Genomic DNA, 18,162 nt, shown 5'->3' on the forward strand with positions numbered 1-18,162 from the left:
CCAAAGTACACTTGTCATTGGGTACAGAAACACACACAGTGTGATGTAGGCTCTTCCAGGATGCCTTCCTGGTGTCTACTACACTTGGATGTGGTCCATTGGGTAAGGATAAATTGGCTTGGGTCATTTAGAGACTAGTACTGCTGCTGTGGAGACAAAGTTGGTTCTTTCTCTGAAACAAAATGTTCTTCCTGAGAAAGAAGTGTTCCTGGGTGTTGTCCTCTTTAAAATTTTTTTTTATTAAGGAAATTTTTATTCATTTTTACATACCAACCACATATCCCCCCCCTTTCCTCCTCCCACATCTTCAGCCTTCTCTCCCCCCAAAAAATCACAGATTCTCTCTTCCAACAAGGTAAGGCTTCACATGGGGAGTCAGCAGAGTCTGGTACATTCAGTATAAACAGATCCAAGCCCCTCCCCTGGCATCAAGGCTGTGCAAGGTGTCCTACCATAGGTACCAGGCTCCAAAAAGCCAGCTCATGCACTTCTGGAGGCATCACCATCCCTGACCTAAAAGCTCTACTATAGAGCTACAGTAATAAAAACAGCTTGGTACTGGCATAAAAACCGACATGTGGACCAATGGAATCGAATTAAAGACCCTGACATTAATCCACACACCTATGAATACCTGATTTTTGACAAAGAAGCCAAAACTCTACAATGGAAAAAGAAGCATCTTCAACAAATGGTGCTGGCATAACTGGATGTTAACATATAGAAGATTGCAAATAGATCCATATCTATTGCCATGCACAAAACTCAAGTCCAAGTGGATCAAAGACCTCAACATAAATCCAGCTTCACTGAACATGATAGAAGAGAAAATAGGAAGTAGTCTTGAGTGTATTGGCACAGGAGACTACTTCCTAAATATAACACCAGTAGCACAGACACTGAGGGTGTTGTACTCTTAAACCCCAATGGCATGGCTAAAGACAACCAAAGAACCTTCTTCCCTCCAAATCTTCAAAAGCACATTTTGGTTGGTGAAAGCATGGTGATAGAGCATACACTTATTGCATAGGAAGCCATGGGTTCAACTCCCAAAGCTGACAAAAGTTTTTGACTTCTGAGCATTACTGTAGATTTATGAAGGCATTTCCCTGTGCCCTTTCTTGAGCTACTGTGGCGGGTGAAATGGCATTGCAGTCCCTGCTAGGCCTGAGATGTGATAAGCACTGCACCCGAAGCAGGAAGTTGTATATCCTCCACCAAGGGTGAGCAGGTGGCTGCTTGGGGGTGGCTTTTCTGAGATGATGTCACTCTTTTCTTGGAGCATCCCTGCCATGGGGAAAGTGGGCTGCCAGAATGGCAGCTCTAGCACACAGCTCTTCTTATGGCACCTTTAAAAGAACAAACTGACAGGCTATTTGTCAAGGTATTAGTGACATTTAGACCGATGACAAGTGTACTTTGGAAAGAAATGAGCCAATTACTTTTTTATTAGAATTAATTTTCCCCCTTTCTTCCATATCTAACAAATTTCTTAGAACTAGACAGCATCAAGTTCATTCTTCACATAAAAGAACCTGTCAGCCTGATTTTTTTTTCAGTCACTGCTCTAGTTCTTACTTGAACTACCTATACTCAGATTACTGGTAAAATAGTGGGCCAGTGCCATACAGGGTCAAGACCAGGAATTTTGCCCAATAATTTCTTTTTTAACAAATTTAATGTATAACCAATATTTCCTACCAAGAACCTAATATGGTCAGAGTACCATGAAATGAAAACTTTCACATTATCTCTATTATTTCTCTCTACTAAAATATTACTGTTTATCCCAGACATGGATAGATTTTAAAAATAGGAGAAAGCACCTACTAGTAGCAGACAATTACTGGGTGCAAGTACCTCTATCTATGTGTATTCCAAAGCACCTCAAAATGGCCATAATTTGCTGTCTGACTCTGTCCCTTTCTCTTCTGAAGTTCTTAAAGCTACCATTTACCTTATCTTTTCTAAGTGTCCTCTATGAAACGACTGTCCTCCTTTATTTTCTCATCCTTTTGTCCCCATTGTACTGGCCCCACTATGATCTTCCTGTATAAAGATGAATTCACACTGCTTTCTCTACATCCATGAATGTGCCTAAAGCCAACTTTATATCCCTAAGCAAAACAGCTTGAGTTCTTCCAGGAGTACAGGAAATGACATTAGGTGGTGAAACCCATTCTCTGAGCTCTGTGTACATGGGGTCTGCAGATGATTCTGATGCTTAGCTTCTGCATCAGGACCAGGTGCTGTTTTGAGGGCACCATTCTTCTGAACCCCTTGTGGGTTCATTATGGAGAAGCAGCCCCATAAAAGAACTTTGCAAGAAAAAAACAAGAAAAGAAACCCACAACACAAAAAAGTGGGCCACTTTTCTGAGATTTTGATTTCTTTTGTCTGTAGTGGGCCTATCTTTCATGTCAATTCTTGTTTGAATGGGGAAACATGTAGATACTAAGGTTTGAACGCAGATCTTCATGCACATCAGGTAAATGTTCTACACCAAGCTGCACCCCTAGAGCGGTCCTTGGGGTAACTGATCCACATTCATGCTCAAGATCCACACTTCTGGAACTTCCTCAGTCATTCAGGACTCTTTATCCATGGAATTGGCATGGCACTTAGCAATTGGTAAGCAGTGTACTCTCAGGAGCATCCTGTGGGACCCATGAAGGACTTCCTAATGTTTCTCCAGAACTTTATAGATGCAGTAAACAAATATCATTGCTTCCTCATGGCTTTTATAATTTTAGAACTGATATTATAGCCTCTTTGCCACTGTCTTACTTCTGTTGCCAAACATGTGACACGTGAAAAGACACATAGCTCTACTACAAAGATCTCTGTGTGGTAAGGGCTCAAGGCAACCCAGCCTTGACAGAGGAAGAGTTTCAACTCTCCCTTAGTTACCTATGATCCACACATCCTCACAGCATTAGCAGTCACCTGGATACTTCTCTAACTGCCTCCTAAAAAATTTGGGCCTTGCTCCTCACCTCTGTACTCCTCAGAACCTAGATGGAGATGGAGTTAGGGGAGTGGCATCATTTCTTCTTTGACACATGCTCCTCCCAATACTGGAATCAGTCACCTCTGATCTTATGATGTCACTCTGGCTTCTGTGTCTTACAAGTCCCCAGGCCTTCAAAGTATGCCTTACTCAAAATTATGCACTCTCAGCTACACTACTCCACTTCTGTCCATATCTGTAGAGTTGGTATCTCGCAGAGTTGTAAATGATTTAATACTTGGGTAGTCCTTTCACTGGCTGCTCTTAAAAAAAAAAGTCACCTTCCAGAGACCTAGTCTAGGGTCAGGTGTTCCTCTCACCACCTAGCCCTTCTGTCAGTGAGAAAAAAGCCTTATTTTAAAAACAATTCTCCTTTACATCTGTGAATGGAAGCCGGGACCCAAATAGAACACGTACCGTCTGATCTACTTTCTCCCCATTGTGTAGAAAGGGAATTTATCAAACTGACAGGGAGAGGATAACACACTGGGCTGATAGAGAAACCTGACTTCCCCAAAGCCACGAGGCCTCAGAGCAAGCTTTGTTGCAAGGCAAGAAAGCATTTTAAGTGGAGTTCTCACAAAGTTCGGGGGGGGGGGGGAGCAGGAGGAGACCACCTCGTAAATACCATTGCTCACAAGTTAGGTGGAACATCATTCAGATTTAGAAATTCTATAAGGTTAATGAAACGAAAACTCAGTTATATTCGTTTGCCTTTTTGTTTATTTGTTTGTTTTTGTTGTTTTTTTTTTTCCCTTGGCCCTTTTCAATGGATAGGGAAAAACCAAATCAGTTGTTCAGTTGTTTCTCGGTGAGCTTTGTGGTTACTAGTAATGCAATGTTATAAAACTTGATATCAAAAAGAGTATTGCATCAATACTTCTTCCTCCAGGAACTCAAAGAGCAAATCGCATGTAGTCTGAAAGCAGTAGTGAGTAGGCAGCCCTCAAGGAGAAGCAGAACCAGAGAGAAAGATGGACAGACTGGAATGAGGCAGGCTATTTCTAGTTATTGTAATAATATCACCACCCCATTGCCAATATACACCAAGAGCTGTGTATGCAGCTTGAAGGATCAAGAAAGGAAGTCCTCCTTGACACCCTAGAAGGCCTTGCCAGGAAACCAGAAGATGGAAAGGACCATGAAAGTGTTTTTTATTATGTGAACGGAGGAATATAACATAGTGTAGCACAACTATGGACCACAGGATGTCTGCTATTGAAAAAAAAATGTCTTATTAGGTTTTCATATTTTGTTTGTTTGTTTTTTGAGACAAGGTTTCTCTGTGTAGTTTTGGAGCCTATCCTGGAACTCACTCTGTAGCCCAGACTGGCCTCAAACCCACAGAGATCCACCTGCCTCTGTCTTCTGAGTGCTGGGATTAAAGGCATGTGCCACCACTGCCCGGCTAGGTTTTCATATTTAAACAAGGTGTTGGAAAAATGGAGCCCAGACAAATATTTTATTCATCACTGTGAATGATAAATCCATGTTCTTTACACAAATAAAGTCTTATACTGTTACAAGGAGTTAGGTAGCTTTTCTGATTAGACCAAATCTTCCCCAATCTCAATCTTAAAAAGACATGCTTGCTTGGATCAAACAGGGAGCATCTGGGAATCTAAGATAAAATGATACTCATACTTTGGAATACATCTTAAGAGATATAAGAACGTAAGATGATACTGATCCATCAGAGGATGTTGTATTGTAAAAAATGGTCACTGTGGTGAATATTTGAGTTTCGAAGCAAAATCTTGTAGCAGTGTTCTTCAAATTATGCTAACCCCAAATTGAAATTATTTTTTAATCACTAGATTATAAAATAAAGATGTAAATTAGAGTAAGGTTGTAATTAGAAAGGCTATTTAGGATGGGAGAGAACACTGGATAATTCTTTGGTCTTGACACTGATTTTGTTAACATGGTGACCTAGCTTGTCTCTTAATGTGGATATGTGTTTCTGTTAAGCCAATCCTTAATACTGCAGGAGCTCCAGCTTCTACAGAATGCTGTGCAAGGTCTCATGGGCTACAAACTAAATGGTCTGAAGCCAGCTGGACCTTGCTTCAGGAGATACAGGAACACCAGCGATGTCACAGAATCTGACTCAGCAGGTTCCTGCTTAGGAACCCCTGGGGTGTGTAAGAAAATAAAATTCTGGATTTAGCCTGAAGCTCCTCTTCCTGGATCAAGTTTATGCATATAAAGCAATCTTATAGACACTGACGCCTTTTGCTCTGGAGGGATGCATATCTGTATGTATGTAAAAAACATGATCATCTGGGCTGGATGTACTTATGTCTTATTCCGAAATATGAGGAAAAATTGAAGTAGACATTATTGAACATAAATGGGAGATGTAAAATATGGAAATCTTTTGATTATTTTGACACATTTCCTAAGATACAGCAATCAAAATGTCATTCTTCAGAAGGAGGGACTAAAGGAACTTATTGTTAAAGTAAACATAGTTTATGAAAAATAAACATAAAACAGGTTGTTTTTCTTTTGCTAGAATTATGTTTTGATACCAGAGTCCAATAAATGAAAGAAAAAGATAGACATAAACACATTCCTTTTATGCAAGGGGAGAAGTTGAGAAATGTCATCTATCTACATGTTGGGTGATATCTATTATTCACTAAAACTATCCACATTTGTGAAAAGCATTAAAATGAAGTTAATATATTTAGAGAAAAGTACATAATCATGAACTGGCTGACAAAATGGACTGGCAGAATCGTACAGCATTTGAAATTCCTGCAAGTAAAATATTAGAAGAAGCAAGAAACCAGTTAGAGTTGGACCTGATAGGATCAAGGATTTAGTTCTATGAATTGGCTATTCTCCAGTGCCCTGGGAACAGCAGAATCTAATAAAATCTAATAAAAATTACAGATAAAATCAATACAGTTATAGGTGAAGTCAGCATAGTCTCAGTGGTTCCACATGAAGGAAGAGACAAGCGGCCAGAGAGGATTTGTGTTATAGGAGAAGATTAGGGTTAGGAAAGAAAGGTGGGAGGTCCATTTGATACTATAGTAGGTTCAATTGACACTGTCCTTTGGAATAAGCCTGGGAATATTACAGAGCTACTGTTTCTCCCGCTGATGGAGACTGAAAACAGCTAGTAAATCCTGCATTGTACCTTTGTTTCTACACCTATGACACCTGTCCAAACAGATGTCTAGAAGTAACGATGGATGGAGAAATAGCAGTTGTTCATACACTTGGCAACTGGAGGTCAAATGTCTTGGGTCACAGAGTTACCGCTTCTGGTATCTATACTGCTCTGAGGATTCCAAAATCATTCCTGGGCTTATGTCCATCACGACAAGATGCTGTATATAAGTGGGGAGTCAAGACTAACCACAGAATTGATAAGAGCAGAGCAAAAGGTTTTGATATGTCATGCTGTTTGTTATCCCCTCTCTATCCCCCAGTGTTAGGAGGCCATAGTTCATGCTGGTACAGCAGTTATTGGGCACATTTCTAGGCTCAAAGAATATGCATTTGAGGCACTGGATCATTAATTCTGAAATTCAGGTAAATTCTAAACTTGGATCAGTGTTTGGAGATAGTCTTCACTAAGCTGGCATGGAAAAAACCCCATGGGGAAAATAAAATGTAAAGTTGCCAGGGTAGCAAAGAGTGGAGACATAGTTGTTCAGGATGCTGGGACGAGGCGTCTCTCTATCCTCTGCAGCTGCACTATGAACTGCAGAGCAGAGTGAAACATTCTATTTTAGAAAGTCAACACCATAGTCTCCTCTGCATGGCTGACCCAGCAATCACAGCTGAGTTATCTGTACCCATAAAAAAATAAAATAAAATCTGGAAATTTCGGCACTTAAAAAAAGAGCTCTGAAAAATTTTAAAAACAAGTCATAATTTTAGAAAACAATCGAGATAAATACACAGAAAAGCAGTATGTTCTGCTCAATTTCCTCATAGCAAAGATATGAAAACAGCAATATTTAGGAGCAGGCCCACCATGAATTTCCATCTCCTGCCCCTCCCACACCCAGAGAGCAGGACTTAGGCAAGTCAGTCAGGGAAGGGTCTTCTGAAGCAAACTCCCCAGGCCCATTTTTAATTACACTTTTGGAACAAAGCTTCAGTCTGTCTTGACACCCTCTGTTCCCCCCATGTATCCCGAGCCCAAGCCTGAAAGGAACAACAGCTAAAGAGAGAAGCATATACTGTCAGCTTCCATCTTTGCGAACAGCTATACTACTAGCTAGCCTCTGCAGAACAGGGGTCATTTACACATACACCCCCAGGTCCTCTAGACCTTCTAGTCTTTATTTCTGCCTTCTTCCTACTATTTTACTTCATTGCTTCAGATCCTTACATGTTCTCCAGCCAGACAGTGGTAACTGGGGAGTGGGACACTTGCCCCAGGTTCCTATTCAAATGAAAATTCCAGTGCCCCACTGGGATCAGGGACTCTCTGGCATTAAGATAAATTTTGTTTACTCAAATATCCAAATTGGTGTTTTTGCTAATCTTTCACAAAACAGAAGCAAGCTATTTTTTCTAGTTCAACCAATTCTCTCTGCAAATATATAATTTAAACTCTGGTAGCTATTAAAAAATGAATTACATGATCAAAGAAATTGTCTAATAAATAAATGGAAGGGTTTCTATTCTCTTAGGATTTCTTGAATTCCAAGTGTGCTTTACTGGTAAAAGGTAAGCGAGCATTAGAAAATATTGACCTTAAGTCCACATATCCAACAATTTACAGTTATGATTCCTCCTGATGCAGAATCCTGTTTCTACAACCTATCTTAGCACCCACTCTGCCATATCAATTACTTATCTTGAATTCTGCAAAATCTCTCATGAAAACATATCAATGTACTATAAAAAGCTCAGATACCCAAATTCTTCTTTTTATCCTCTCTTAAAGTTTAATAAATATGTTTTATTTTGCCTTGAAATTTTTTAAAAAGCCAAACAAAAACATCCCTGTTCATCAGAAAGTCACGCTTTCTAAGATGGTTATGGTCATTTGACAAAGCTGCCCTACCAGCATTTCAATGTCTACAGCAAGAATGGCAAGAACCCCAGGGTGTGTGTAACAACCAGCAAAGCTAAATGTTCTCAGGGTTACAAGACACCATCAGGACCACATAGGCAGACTGGTCTCATGTACAGCTTTCACTTCAGCAGAGGATGGCATCATCACAGAACAGGCAACTACATGAAAGCTACAGCAAGAACTACAAAGTGGAGGATCTGAGAGGATCTGGAGCTTTTAAAAATTCTGTGCACTTTTTTCACTTGAAAATGTTTCTATGGGGATATGAAGAAATGTAAAAAGCTAGTTAACCTTAATGTCTCTTCTTAATTGTTGGTATTAACATTTAATTGTTCTGTTGGGTCACTTTGGGAGATATCACAAGAGAAACAAAAGAATACCAAACTAGCTTTTTTCATTTTTATTATGAATTCCAGCCTTATGGATGAGCAGAGCTGGAGTTGCATAATATTACCAGAAGTCTGAAGCATCCGGAAGCTTAAATGAAGGCAAGGCTGCACACTTGTACCATCTCATCAAGTTGAAATCTAAGGACACAAGCTATCTAGACCATATCAAGAGGAAAAAGGAGAAACTTTGGAAAAGAACTTTCAACAGCTTGAAGGGGGGAAAAATCTGACAAAAAATAAATAAATAAAAGCAAAGCCCAAGTCCACAGACAAGCTGTTCTCCCAGTTGCAGAGCAGTGGAAGAACAAGCTGCCTGGCTGGGATTTCTAAGTGTGCAGCCACCTCTCAGCTCTACAAGACTGAAATGTGTGGTGCAGTAGTATTTTATTTTTAAAGTAGCAGAAGCACAGAGAATGGAAATGCCCTGAACACTTAACAAGTGAAAGGCTCAGATCATTACAAATACAGCTGGAGTCAGTTGTCCATGCAAAGTACATGTATATTAAGGAGGTAAAAACATACCCATTCCGAGAGGTCACTGAGCTAGCAAAGTAAGAAACAAAACAGTGAATGGATATTTTAGTGAGCACAGGATTTTCTGAAAGCTTTCAACTCATTTGAGGAATTGACTGAAGCTTACTACAGAAAATAGAAACAAAATACAATGAGAACCAAGCGGGTAGAGATGTCTAACCTGTCGACTATTTTATCTTAGCTAGAATCAGAAGTGGCACTGTATGTTGAAGTATGCTGTTGTTTTTCATTTGTTTAGTGTTGATGTCACTAAGAAACAGCAAACAATGAAGTGTTACAGTCTTATTCTGAATTTCCCATAATGCTATTCACATTAGAAAAATCTACCCAAGAAAAACGGCCAGTCTTTATACCAGGCAATTTAGAATTATTGTAATGAATTAATCAGCTTTTTTTCTTTAATTAAAGAAGGTTTTTACTGTGAAGTAAGTAATGGCTTCAAGATGGAATATGTTAAGTAAGTACCATGTTATCAAAAAGACTAGTCCAAAAAATGAAATGTAAGTTAATAATTCATTTCTTCATATATATAATCTTACCACAGAAGCATTGAAATTCATCCATCAGCACAAAATCCCCAAATCACATCATAACTTGTGGAAGAACAGTGAGAAAGAGAAAATAAATACATTTTGACAATTTGGTGTGTGAAAAACAAAATCACAGAAACCTTACTTTGTAATCCTCACATTTATAACAACATTTAATTTCTCAAAAATAATGGTTGGCTATTTGAAGAAACAAATCTTGTGAAAATGATGCAATAATTTTCCTTCTGTAAGGATTTTCCAGGAGAACCATGTTTTCTAAAGGTCAAAGTATATAATCAACACTTACTCCCTCAGAGATACTGTCCTGGGTGGACTTTGGAAGGTTATCTTTGCCCACACCAAAGCAGAAAAAGAACCAACACATTTATTCATTCTGTCTAAATATAGGAGTCAAACTATTAAGCACAATGGCTGATATGAACAGGTCAACATTTCCATAGGGACTTAGTGATGGGCTACAGCTGACCAGATATTCCAGAGGAGGAAGGTGTTGACACCTTCCCATTTGAACTTGATATATCAAACCATCAGGGATTGAATATCTAAATAACGTCCTTTTTTCAGAGATGTTGCAACTGAAGTCTCAGATCTGTAAGAGATTTGCCTAGAATTACATTTCTTAGTTGCAGCTTTAGGACCAAACCTAAACCTTCTGTCTCTTGCTTTGCCATCAACACAAGCTGCCTGCCACAAGCAAATATGTAAGGGGAATTCTAAGCAGGTTTTGACAAGCATTTGCAGGTAAGAGCAATTTACTAAGAGATTTGTTATTGCGTGGACACAAAAATATTATTGGTCTCATAATAGGAGTTGATCACCACCTATAGATTAAAAAATGAATGGGGGCAGCTTTCAGAATCTGTAACTGATTTTCTCCCTTCTAAATAAAAAGCAAGGTCAAGTCGAACTAATTAATAATTGAATGGAATGAGACATGCTACCATTGCAGTATGAGATCTTCAGTTAAGAATGGAATGATGTGATGTCCTGGTTTTACAAACTGAGTGATGGAGGGGGCTGTCCTTGGATTGATACTCTGGAAGGCAACAGCACTGGGAAGGCAATGAGGGTCCCTGACAAAGTCATGAAAGCAAGGTTTTGAACAGCTTGGGACAGTAGCTCTTTACTAACATGTACAAAGAAAGTTCATATTTTCATACCTACTGTGGCTATTCCGGTGTAGCCTACCTGTCTTGCTCTAGGGCTTTGGTGTACATATAGGCAAGCTAGGATTATACCATCATATGAACACAGGTAACCTTGTACTTTTTTTCAAAAAGAAAACCTTATAAAGTATTCCAAAGGCATAATGAATTACCTATTGTTGGAGGTAAACCATTAAACAATTTATCTTTTTTAAAGGTGTAATATTTTTAACATTATAAATGGGTATCAAGCTGATTCACAATTATGTACCCATTTCCTCCACAGGTCTTGTTCTCTTCCTAATCAAATGCATTCTCAATCTGAATTTTTCCTTTGACAATTAGAAAGGGATCAGAAAGATCTCAAACTCAGAGGCTAAAACTAGATGATGGGTTGGGGTGGTTCCTTTGCTTCTGTAATATAGAGATGTCTGTGGAGATCTAGGGACCAAGGAAGAAGGTGGAAAATATTCATTTAGCCTTCTTTATTCTGGAGAAGTTCCCTAAGTCTGGGAACAGTAAGAGTTCTGCCATTAAAGGAAAGTCTTCTGAAAACTTTCATCAGCAACTGTGTGATTTGTTGTTTGCTACCTGGTAGCATCAGAGGTAGCAGATTCCTTCCTGTTATGCAATTTCCTAAAACTTTATGTGATAGCTGCGTGTCCTGAACTTGGCTGTAAGGTAAAAAACTACAGCAAAGAATTGTGCTTTAAGGTCTTTTGCATGAATAGCATAATCTATGTTCTCATTGGTTGTTTACAAGGTCACATGATCCTTAGTAACAGTCCCTAGCTTTTCAACAGGCACAGATGTGCATTCTTCAAGAAGGGTCAGTGCATGATAAGCATGCCACATCACATGTGAGAATTTCTCCAGCAAATGTTCTGTGTGTAGTATTCCCCACTCTAAGGACAAGGACAAATGAAAGGAACCTGAAACTCACTTTAGAGTAAATGGCTGTTGTGTAAGTAACACATAGAAATAGAGAAGAACCCCTTTGAGGGTATTTATGATGAAGGTTCTTGCAGAGATACTACCTTTCCAGGTCACATTTCCAATCAATGTTAGAAGGTTGAATGTATTAACATACAAGATGTTTAAGCTTATAAAGTCAAACATAATTTTAGGATTCCAGGTTATGGATAAAATTAACGTTCACATTGTAACCATAGCCTTGCTTATATATAAGTGCGTGTATATGTGTACATATATATGTACATACATATGTACACATATACATATTTAATCTCTCCTTTCAGTTGTACAGGCTTGACATTGACGAAGTCAGAACCCTTAACAGAAAAAGTGCAGTTGGTGAATGTGTTAAGCAAAGGCTTTCATTTCTAGAGGCATTGTATCATTTAATGTCAGAACCCATTTGGAGTTGGGCAGCACTAGATTTGATATGTACCTGGTCATTTCATAAGGGAATCCTTCCTTTGTCACAGTGTGAATTTTCTTTAAAAAAAAATCTGTGATAGGAGAAAGTGGAGAGATGAAAGGAGGAGCTGTACTCTGACTAGCAGTCATGAGTACTGACCTTTGATTATCACTCTGTGTGGAAGGGTACATTTGGGGGAGGTGGGAATTAAGGCACAAAAAAGACAAATATTTATTCTAGAGACCACCTGATCAGGATAGGCAGGACTGACAATATAACTGTGTGATTCTTAGGGGTGTTGCTATACTGCAAATTAGTTATTTTTGGACAGTGAAGGGATTGGGACTTGGAGAGAAATGGACATTGTTCTTGGCTCCACATCATGCTAGATACTCATGAACATTCCATAACTTAGAGGTCAGTAAAAAAAATCTGAAAAATTTTAATATTTGCATGTAAGCATTTATCTCAAACACCCACCATAGAGTTGGCCTCATGCCAATGTTCTATTCTTCGGTAATTTCCCCAAAATAAAATTAGACGGGATTAGATCAGGAGGAGAAGATCCACAGGTGAGATTAGCTTGGGAACTCTCTGAAAGGCACTGCACCTCTCTGACCAGAGGCCCTTATAATTAATTCTCCCTTTCAACATACAGCTGGCTCTCACATGCCACTTGCTGCAGCTAAGGACATTTCAATAATAATTCTCCACTGTTAAATTTGACTAGGTACCTTTGTTAGCAAGAGAAATTGCTGCAGAATGGTTAATCTTTGCAAAAAAAAAAAAAAAGCTTCTGTACACTCATCATTCAAAAGAGCCAACAACCGAAATCGTTTTTTAAAATGCCCAGTTGCTACACAGCAGTGAACAGGTGCAGCACACAAGGACCAATTTTTGACTAAAAGGGAAAAGAATTACACTCTTCAAGGCATTCTGTTTGGTGGCAGTCGTGATCATTACTGAAAGTAATACTTATTTAAAAGCAGTAAATGGCCATTTCCAAACAGAATGGCATGTCATCAAAAGGAGGCAGCATCCTGCTCACACATCCCCAGGCTCCCCTGAGTCTCATTATGCTCTGTCGTGTTAGCTCACTTCCTTCTTTATTTTTCCTTTTTATTTTTTAAACTTCTTTTTCTTCCCTGCTGAGTATTATCTTCTAAAATCAAATTAACAGCTAATAGTAAATGTGCACAGTCACTTCAGGAAAGCAAAACAAACAGACTCGAGAGATTATATAAAAATAGCATTTCTCACACTAAAGATTAAGAGCCCAGATGGAAGTGTGAGAGGATTGCAAGTAGGTTCTAGTGCCTGAAGCTGTTATCCAGGTAACTGTTTCGCAGAGTCATCAAATGGATGCTAAAACTATAATAATTTTGAGAACACCATTCCCATCTGTGATCCATCTCAAAAAATAATTCTTCTCCTTCTATCTCTAAGATTGCCAGTGGAGATCCATAATAATAACAACAATAATAAGATAGGAAATAACCATTGGATCTTGTTTATATTTGGTAAAATATTACAAAAGGTAGTATGATAAATTTTGGAGACAAAATCAATGTTGTGCCCTTTATCCAACAGATAATAATAAAATGTCATGGATCATTTGTTTTGAATGAGTTTTCAAAAGAGTAGAGTCCTTCAATGATATTCAACATATAACTATCTAAATATTATAAAGAATAGATGCACTTTAAAAATACAACTATATTGAACAAACTTCTGCTATAACATAGCTGGTAATTAAGGAGGCCTTGTTTAATATATTCTAGAACTAAAGTTTCATTTTTTTTAAATTGTCTTTTTATTTTTCTTGGAAAATAAGTTGTTACTGGTCCTTATTTAAGACAAAGTAAATAATAAGTCTATGGATCAAATTCTCCGCAACAAAGTAGTTTACTTTCTTATTTATAGAATTCTCTGAGTGATTCAAACTAAATGATAAATGCCAAGGAACCCTATGGAATATTTTCTTTGAACATAACAGGATAAGACAATAGCCAAGGTATCACTCTAGGCATCTATTTCAACTCAACTCTCTTTATCTATTCTGGGTCTACTGAGTGGTCAGGTTTGAGCAGAGGTCGTCTTATTTGACACCAACCATGGCGATACTTAAAATCAGTCAGGTTTCTCATCAAAGATATCTGGACATGGTGAATCTTGGAAAAAGAATAAGCAAGTATTTTCTTGCTGTTTCATCAAACTGGCAATGCCTGGGGGGTACATGGAGATGTGGGGTGCTGAGGCTAATGCAAAGAGGAGAAGGAAGAGTAAGTGAAGTCAAGGGAGGAGAAAAGAGGATCTCATGGCAATGCTCTGAGGAACAGAGAAAAGTTAATATCAAGTTATTTAATAATCAGAACAATGAAGATCCATAAACCTTTGGCATTTATGATCCTGGAGATGTAGACACTAGCTATATAGGCAAGAACATTCTGGCTCTAAGCCTTTAGAGGTCTTACCTAAGATCACATTAAGGTCTGGAAAATGACCAAAATGTAAACATGAACTCAATCACGTTGACGGTCACTGTTTCATCAACCACAAATGTATTGTGAATGATTTTTATCAGTGTCAAATTAGAATAAACTATGCTTCTTAGGAACTGCAAACTGCTCCTCCCCATGAGCAGTATGTTCTCTGGGACAGGAGAAAAATTAAAACGTGCAATGAGAGTGCAGAGTGAAGAGAACAGCCATAGAAAAGCTTAGTGTCTCTTCCATGAAACACACTTGAAGGGTCAGTGGAAGCTTCTGGGCTGATCTAATGTCTAAACTGGTTCCTTGAAGGATAAGGAGGGATTACACAAGGGAAGAGAGAGGAGGAGGGATGCTGTGCCACACTAAGGAAGTAGCTGGTAGGTAGGATCAGAGGCAAAGAGGACTGGCATGTTGGAGGCAGTAGGAGGAGTTTAATGTGTCTGGGACACTGAGCGCTGGGTGGGATGTAGTGACAGATGAGGCAGAGAGATGAATAGGACCCACCAAATACTGTAGGACTTTCAGCTGTGCTGGGGAGTTTGGAATTCATCTCAAAGCACTGGGGAAATAAAGGAATTTAAAACAAGGGAACACAATTAATTGGGCATGAATTTTAGAAAAAAATTCATGACTGTTGAGGGGGAAGACTGGGAGGAGGCAGTCAGTACAAAAGGAATGAAAACAGTCAGTAGGCTGTTGCAGTATCCCAGAAGACAGAGTGTCATCAGGTGGAGCATGGGGAATGAGGATGGAGCAGAGATAATTGGATTTGAATATCCAGGCACTACAATTATAGAATTTGATGATAAACAGTCATAAATGAGTAGGTCATTAGGGGATAGGAAAATTAAAAATTCTGAAATACTTGGGCAATCAACTCCCTGGCTGAAGAACCTTCTGGAAGGTAACAGAGCACTCTACTCAGTCTAACAATTGTGACAACAGAGTCTTAAGAAAGTACTGTATTTGCTTGTCATCAGTGAAATCAGCCAGAATTCTACAGGAGATCTCTCTCAACTGTTGTAACATGGTTGTGTTCTACCTAGATTCATAAAATCTCAGTGAGATTCTCCATGGAAAAATCATCTGCCTTACAGGCATTTTTAGTCTCAAGGTGCTCTTGGCCTCTCCATGTTCTCTGGTAGACTTGGAGGTAAGAGGGGGAGAAGGGATCCTAGCCAGTGTTAGTGGTGTGCTCATCTATTTTCTGAGGGGAGCTGGTCATTTCAAAGGAGAAAGAATTAGAGTTGCTGAGTAAGAGGTATCTAAACTTGGATGAAAGGTTTCCTATCTCTACACGGAGGTTTTCCAGTCCTAAACTGGAAGGATAAAATGCCAAATATGCTTTGTGGCTGTGGGGTGTCTAATGCAAACCCAGGGCACGATTCACGTACTCACCCCTTCTCCGCCATTTTCAACGGTGTTCGCAAGCATTTCTTGCAGTGCTCTGACAGATAAGGACTGTTCCAGCACGAAATTGCAGACACAGAGATCTGGAGGAATGTACTGTGGAAATAAAACCAGAGTGAGGATGCCTGCTCATAGCAGCCAGGGATCAGTCACACAGTGGCATCACAAAGGCACTGGCATCTACAAACTAAAATGACAGCTACCTGGATGGTTCGAAATGTAACAAGGCAGCTTTCCCTTATTCAACTTAGGATGGGGTTTAAGTTGGATTGTAAAGGATGAAAGAAAGCAAAGCTTCAAGGGAGCAGTGGCTAAAATGTCAGGATCAGCTTGAATGAAGCCTGGTGGTACGTAAGGGTGAAGAGCACACACAGCCCTGTTGAAGAAGGGACAGGAAGGAAAGAAAAGGCTCATGTAAACTCAAGACTAAGTGAAACCAAAGGAAGAAGTCCACTGACATCTCATCCACAAGAATTCACAGGACAGAACTAGATAAAAGTGTGGCTTTAGACTACAACAGCCAACATAGGAAATCTGCTTATTTGTGAAGAAAACCTAGATTTGATCATGCATAAAGAGGCAGCAAGGGGATTAAAAGCTACATAAACATAGGTCTGAACAAGGAAAGGTCCACATAAGAACTTATGACCCTTATAATAACCATTCTAATGTATTAGAGTCACTTAACATGGATCAGTTATCATCATGACATTAGCATTTGTTCTGGATATTTCTTACCAATGGTTAAAGCACCTACCCTGAATACTGCTAGTAATAGCTAACACTCATCAAGTGAGCATGTTTTCTATGCCAGGCACTCTTCTAAATGTTCTGCATACAATAACATACCTAGTCTGTTAAAGCACCCAGTAACATAGGCACTCCTAATGCCCTAGTCAATAGCCCAGGAAACTAAGACATAGGATATTCAGGTCATCTGCTAAAGTACTGTATTTGGCTAAGTCAGATTTACTTGGAGACTGTCTCTAGGGTTCATGTGTTTAACCCTATACTGTTCCCTGTACTAATGAAGACAGTAAAGATTTTTTCCCTACAATTAGAACATTTTAGATTAGCAAATATTTAAGTACTGCATTTCTGTAAATACAGTATTTGATATTGAGGAAGTTATAAAAAACAAGGCCATTGTCCTCAGGACCTTACAATCCAGTTTCATCGTACTGTATTGTATTCCTTGGGAATACAACTTGTGACTGTCTTAAATGCCCATCCTTCCTTTGATAGTACATCAGCATGACGAGAATAGCACCAATGAGAAATGTGGGGCTGTGAGGTAAAAGATGGACATGAGGTGTGGTGCTGGCGGAAGGAGTCTCACAGACAGCCTTTGTCTTTTTTTTTTTTTCCTGAGCAACCTACTAGTACAAAACACTGGGTTCAGCCTTTAACATAAAGCCTGTTTAAAGAAAAATAATACAGATAACAAAATGTCTTAACTGACAGAGTCATGACCTCAATCACACAATCTTGAGCTCTCTCAAAAAGGAGTTAGCCATGAAATAACCAAGAGAACCACAGCTGTATCCAGGTAGCTGTGTTTGACAGTCAGAATATCCTTTGTGAGTACATGTCCTCAAAGCTGATGTCAGGTTGTCTGTGCCTGAGCATTGCCCCACATGTGTCTTAATGCTGTGCATGTATCCTCAAAAGACCTTGCCTTTGGTGCTTCTGATGGAACACTTCCCCCATCTTTGTGAGCTTTTCTAGAGAAACAGAAGGAAAAAAATCCCTAAAAAGGAGATCTGGTTTACCATGGTTTGGGAGGGAAAAAGGGTCACTTTATCCCAAGCACGTCCCATATACCTCATAAATATTCATGAAACCTTTAAAACAGTACACAGCATAGAATCTACTGTGCTCTTATGCCTGCTTTGGGACAGCCCACTCCAAACTCTCTTTGGAGTGCTTGCTTTGCTAAGTAAACCACTTAAACTGTGCTCCTCAAATACAGCTTTCCTCTGAGAAGAACAGAAAAGCAGTTCCCCCACCCCTCACCGTCTGTTCTTCAGGATAGGAACCAGTAACTGACAGCTATTCCTAATGCTTCAAAACAGGCAAAGCTGTTTCCATGGAGTCTGATTTAAAGGTAAAGGTAGTCCTTTACTAAGAGTTAGGTAACTTCCCAGACGAGTGTTTTCCATTTAAAAAACAAAGATAATGGAACTGACTGTTTCAAATT

The 18,162-nt window shown here is 39.1% G+C and overlaps 1 protein-coding gene across 1 annotated transcript in view; it reads right to left on the bottom strand.

The window, feature by feature from the left end:
- The window catches only part of Ryr3 (ryanodine receptor 3), a 359,592-nt gene that overhangs the window by 310,056 nt on the left and 31,374 nt on the right, over window positions 1-18,162 (bottom strand). The window contains exon 3 of the mRNA XM_059258921.1: window positions 15,951-16,058. Within this exon, the coding sequence (XP_059114904.1) occupies window positions 15,951-16,058 (108 nt within the window). The remainder of the gene's footprint in view (window positions 1-15,950; window positions 16,059-18,162) is intronic.

Source organism: Peromyscus eremicus, chromosome 4, assembly GCF_949786415.1.
Source record: "Peromyscus eremicus chromosome 4, PerEre_H2_v1, whole genome shotgun sequence".
Classification (NCBI taxonomy): Eukaryota; Metazoa; Chordata; class Mammalia; order Rodentia; family Cricetidae; genus Peromyscus; species Peromyscus eremicus.